Raw genomic sequence first — 6,000 nt, 5'->3', positions numbered from 1 at the left:
TCTGTCTTTCGTTATAGGTGCCTCATTTGTGAACCTAGTGATGGGTGAAGAAAGAAAGCTCTTCTCCGCTACAGTGCTCTAAGAAAAGCTATTCCCAAAAGAGTTGATCCATATTAGCTTTAGCTCGGGTTCTTAGAATTCCTCAAACTTGAGGCATTCATGATATAATCCAGGTGCCCTGACACTGTTGTTTTTCTGTTCATTCTGACAATGAACTTCATGGAAATGATGTGCAGGGACATCAGACTGAGGTGAAGAGCTCCTAATTGCTCCCTGTAATCAGAGTTTCTGAGTCCTCATTTCAATAGTTTGCAGTAGCACCCACCATAGGTAGGACCTTGTATGGGTTACTAGATGGTGGCTTAATTGAATTTTTTAAAGCACAGGTAACATCCTATTTTAAGAACTTTAAAGGTCTAACAGGGTGTCTGCATTGGTTTAATATATGTTAAAATTCAAAGGAGGAGTCTGTTTTGGGGAAAGGAGGAGAAGGAAATTAGAAATTCATTTCTCCGCAGTCCCAAGACTGAGCTAAATCACTGTGGTGGGAGAGGAAGGGTCGCAGGAAGTCTAACCCTGTGTCTCAAATATTTCACAGTATGTTTGCCTACACAAAATATCTGATGTTAGGGTCAGCTGGGGCTGCTCCATAGCATAGTAAAGGAATTGAACATCCAGTTACAATTAATCTGCACCTCCATTAAGGACTCACATGGAGGGCTTTCAAACTCTAAAGTGTGTAAGAATCCTCTGAAGTGCTTGCTGAAAATGCAGATTCCAGGATTTCCTCTCTCTTCCCTTACTCTCCCCTTTCTATATGTATAGGATAAGGCCAGGATTTTGTATTTTTAACAGACAGGCCAGATTTTTCTCATGCAGATAAGTCAGGATCTAGCCTTTAAGAAAGACAAATAAACTCATCAAAAAGTAGGGAATATAGATTGTGAACTCTACTTTATGAGTGCCATTATAGCAGAATTCATCAAAGCGCATCTTTGGCTGCCTCAACCTGATCTCACCTTAATGAACTGATCCACTCCTCCCCACTCAAAGCTACATATGCCAAATTAAACATGAGATGATTGTCATGTCTTCTGTTGGCAAAACAAGTATTTGTCTTTCATGTATTGCTATCATTTTTATTACTGCCACTGTTTTTCCCCTGGGTTCTGTTTTTAATCCAAATATATTTATTTCTAACCAGTGCCTTGCCATCTTACACACAGCCCCCTCTCTAGTACTGTGTTTTCTCAGCTGGCTAATCACTAAGCTTTACCAAGGTCATCAATAACTAATGACAAAGAATGGAACCCCTAAACTCCAACCAAGGTGTAAAACCTCGCTCAGTACCATCAAGTATATCAGGTAATCTCTGCGTTCCATCTTTTTCTCGGAGACATCTGTCCTGGAGTCCTCTGATGCCTAACTCCGTTTTGGAGTGATTACTCTGTAGACCTGTCACACCCTGCTTCACATTACCTTGTAGCAATTCCTGGATGTAATGTTTTCCACTTTCTATCCAACTCTTACTCTATGGGACTTGGCTCAGACATAGTCTCCTCTGGGAAGCCCTCCCTGGCTCTGCTCGTCTGGGCTACGTGCCCACTAGTGCTTCCCCTAGATCCCTGGGCTCTTTCCTGTCAGAGCACTTATACTATGTTGTGATGGTTTTCAAAATTTGTTAAATAAATGAATGTATAATTACATTAATTAAAATGAAAAGCCATTAGACATAGAATCAGAACTATCTGTAGCTGTGTGTTATTTATTCTCCAATCCCAGCAGGACATGATGGCTTATGCCTGTAATTCCAATACTTTGGGAGGCTGAGGCCAGAGGATGGCTTATGCCTGGGAGTTAAAGGCTGCAGTGAGCTGTGATGATGCCACTGCACTCCAGCTTGGATGACACAGCAAGACTCTGTCTCTAAAAAAAACCATTAAGTCAGGTGCAGGGGTTCACGTCTGTAATCCCAGCACTTTGGGAGGCTGAAGTGGGAGGATTGCTTGAGCCTAGGAGTTCAAGTTCAGTCTGGGCAACATGACGAGACCTCATCTCTACTAAAAAAATTTTGAAGTAGCCGGGTGTGGTGGTGTGTGCCTGTAGTCCCAGCTACTCAGGAGGCTGAGATGGGAGGATCGCTTTAGCCCAGGAGGTTGAGGCTTCAGTGAGCCATTTTTGTGCCACTGCACTCCAGCCTGGATGACAGAGAACCTGTCTCAAAAAAAAAAAAAATTAAATAATAAAATAATATTTTAATATCCCCTGTGTGTATTCTCTCCTTTTAGAAGGAATCCCTAAAGTTTAGTGAAAGATGTATTCAACTTTAAATATTTTCAAGCCCCTCAAAGTAATTTTAATCCAGTCAAGGAACTGTTAACACTTTCTTACCCCTTCAGAAGTCTCTCATACCTTAGGAAAGAACTGAAACACTTCTTAAATCCGCCTTCACAACTGGTTCAATGGAAATAACAGAAAGTTTGTTGAAAAATAAGGCAGTAAAGATTTCCCTTTGTCTTTTATTAGCTCCCTTTTGTTTATCTAATGACCAACTGCTAACTTCCAAGATCAATAGAGATTGAAGGCCCAAGGTACTCATAAACTTAGATACACAGGAGATATTTTCTTCGAATTCAGTTTCAGAGTCTGCATGTTATAGGAATAGTGAAAACTTAGCCTCAATAAAGCTAGGGCCTCCACCTACCTTCCTCCTAGGTTTGCATATGAATTCCAGAATAGTTTATATAATGCCACAATGCCATCTGTCTATGCTGACATATGCTGAGGTTTCCTATCAGCTGCCCGGTCCGTAGGCATCAGTCCACATGGTTTGCTACCAGCATGTTTCCTATCAACATGTCCCCTTTTGTCTGGCCCAGTCTGTGCTAGCACCTCATACACAGGCAATAATTCTGCTGCTACTGCAGTATGCTGGAGCCTGGGGACCCTTGGAGGTTGTTTAAGCCCATTTATCTAAAGCAGAGGGTCTCAAACTAGCAGCCTGTGGCCACTTCAAATCTGCACATGTTTTTCAACCTGCATGATTATATCAGTTATTTATCACTGCTTAACAAACCACCCCAAAATTTAGTAGTGTGAAATACACCATTCTATTTGTTCCCAATTCTATGGCTCAGCAGTTCGGGCCAGATTTAACTGGTGGTTCTTCTGCTGGTCTTGCCTGGGATCACACATGTTCTGCAGTCACCTGGCAGCCAGACTGCCTCATTCACATGTCTGGCAGTTCCTGTGGGGCTTGCAGGGCTGTTGCCTGGACCTCTGGAGGCCAGCCCAGCTTCTCTGCACTGTGGTCTCAGGCTGCAAGAATGGGCCCTGTCCTAAGGCACAGGCATGTTTCAAACTCTGTGTCACGTTTGCTACTAGCCAAAGAAAAAGACCCTACCTCTTGATGGGAGGAACAGCAAAGTCACATTCAAAGGGGCACACATACAAGGATAGGAGGAATTGGGGCATTTTTTGCCATCTACCACAGGGTGGTTTCTCTGTCTCTCTCACTCTAATTACCAATGGTTAAAAATGGGAGCTTCATCTTATCTTGAAAAATCAGCTAGCCTACTTTATTCACTTACACTTCCTCCCTCATCTGTTGGCATTTGAGTTGTGATAATGCCTAATTTACAAGATTGTTTTTGTGAAGTTAGATATGGAAAAATCTGACAAAAGCAGAAACTCAATATATGTTTTCTCCTTTCTGAACACCACTAGTCCTGAAGCTGCTACCTGTCAATGACCAAGGAGAGCGGCCAAGATGAAGAACAAGGGAGTCATAGAGGAGGTGGCTGGAGAATAATCCCTTGGTCTGTTTTAGAAGTATAGAGGCATTAGGAAACAAAACTCTTAAAGAATTTATAAGAAAACTAAACGTACTTTAAGAAATTAAAAGGAGCAGTAGGAAACATATCAGTTTGCTCTAAGTGAAATATTTCAGGCTCTGAATGGTTCACCCAAGAACCTGAGCTCATTCCTGGGAGGCACCTGCAGAAAACTGGTTCTGGTCCTGGTCCCTGTCTTCAGGTGGCTGTGTGTAAACATCTTACCCCAGTGTAAACATCTGCAGCTGGTAAATGCCTGGGGGTTTTCTCACTGCTCTCCAGGAGACTCAGCACTGCCCTGTTCCTTCCTAGCCTGAGTCAGGACTGAGCAGAGAATCCTCCACCACACACAGCAGGCACTATCTGCCACAGTTCCTTTCCCTGATAGCTTCAAATTCTCTGCCTTTTGAAATAAGCCTACTTTTAACTGGAATAAATAATTGGTCAATCTCTACCTCAGGTGAAGAGGAACCAAGCCTCTGGAAACACTTAGGAACAAACTGTGTAAAAACCAAAGGCAATTGTGTAACCGGTTAAATAAGCTTGCTGGACTTTGTCCCTGTGTATGAGTTAGGCAATTCTTTCAGCTAGTTTGAGTGACGCACTGACCAGTGAAGCGCAGTGAAGCAGTGGGAACCGGAATATCCAAAGAGTGGTTTGAAGGAGAAAGAAGCATTGTGGCTTTATATCCTCTGGGCCTGGGTTTCCTGAAGTCATCACACATAGAGGAGAGAGAAAATGGCTGAGTTAAAGGTAAGAAACCATCTGACAAGTTTGCTATGGCTTCTTCAGCCAAAATTTATGGAAGTTTCTGAGAACTCCAGGGTATCAGAGTTGGAAAAGACTTAGAGAGGCCCTGGTTCAAACCCCTGTGTTCAGAGGCTTCCCTGTGGTGTCTGTGGGCACAGCTGGAGCTGAAGAACAAGGGAAAGATGATAAAGGAAAGAAATGAAGCTCTTATTGGTCATCCCTTGCCTTTGTTCATTTCAATTATTGTCTTGGAAATCTGTAGACATCCTAAGAGCTCCCCTCCACTACGGACATGCACGTTTCTCTCTATGTCTTTTTCCCACCCCCTGCTCTGACACCTTCCCATTGCTGCAGCCTCATGGACCACTTCCAGTGACCAATTAGATATGCTTGATCTATTTAGTTAATTAAGGCTCTGAATCAGCCCTTGGCCAGAAGAAGCACCTCCTCTAGGAAATCATTCCTTCTTTTTAGTAATACGCAATTGAAAAGTATGTGTGGGTTATGTGCTGTTAGGTGCTAAGCATTTTAACTATGAATTAACTCATAATCCTCAAAATAAATCTGGGGTATAGAGAGAGGTTCTTGTTTCAATTAGAAAAGTAATGCTTGGAGAGACTATGATTTGCCCAAGGTCACTGCCAATAGATGACTTGATTAGAAACAGGGTATGTTTGAATGCGAAGTCCAGGCTCAAAAAGGGGCCTTAGTGGCTCCTACTAGACTGGTATCTTAAGGCAAGGAAAACAGAATATGTCCCTAATATCTAAAACCATGCCTAGTGCCCAGGCCAGGCTTGCATCAATGCTCAACACATGCATGTGTAACTGAACAGAACTGCCCAGAACCTTGGCTCAGGCCAAGTGGGCCAGACCACCCCACAACAGACATCTTCCCAGAATGCAGGGTTTGAGAAGTGCCCTAATGCCCTCTAACTGATGCTGAGTTTGAAGAATCCATCAGTTAAGGGGAGGTGTTTCTAAGTTTGAAGAATCAAACACCTTCCTAATTGGTAGGAATCCTGAAAACACTCCACACCGGAGTAAAAGACTTTGGTTTTTTATCTTTATGCCTGACTAAAAGTTAACTCTCATTCTTTCATTCAGCAAATATTTTGTGCTAGTGCATGACACTGCAGATTAATATCATAGATGAACTGAGTCTGGGCTAGGTAGAGTCAAAAAAAAAAATTTCCTAAAGGAGCCTGTACCTAAACTGAGTCTTCACAGAGAAGTTGGAACTGGCAAAGTGAGGAAGGACGGGGTCTGGAGGGAAGAGTGAGTGCAAAGGCACAGCACATACAGAATGCCTGCATGCTCTAGAATCCAAAACTGTGTCAGCCAAATTTGAGTTGATGGAGGGACAGCCAAACTGAGATACCCAGGCGGTGGTTGGATTTATGGATCTGGATTTCAGG

At 42.9% G+C, this 6,000-nt stretch overlaps 1 protein-coding gene across 1 annotated transcript in view; it reads left to right on the top strand.

Moving 5' to 3' along the window:
• The first annotated feature begins 4,422 nt into the window (after positions 1-4,422).
• The window catches only part of HGD (homogentisate 1,2-dioxygenase), a 53,990-nt gene continuing 52,412 nt past the window's right edge, over positions 4,423-6,000 (top strand). The window contains exon 1 of the mRNA XM_001164938.6: positions 4,423-4,586. Within this exon, the coding sequence (XP_001164938.1) occupies positions 4,572-4,586 (15 nt within the window). The 5' untranslated portion in view covers positions 4,423-4,571. The remainder of the gene's footprint in view (positions 4,587-6,000) is intronic.

This window comes from Pan troglodytes, chromosome 2, assembly GCF_028858775.2.
Source record: "Pan troglodytes isolate AG18354 chromosome 2, NHGRI_mPanTro3-v2.0_pri, whole genome shotgun sequence".
Taxonomy (NCBI): Eukaryota; Metazoa; Chordata; class Mammalia; order Primates; family Hominidae; genus Pan; species Pan troglodytes.
The sequence above is the reverse complement of the archived record's forward strand: the minus strand, read 5'-3'. Positions and strand labels throughout refer to the sequence as shown.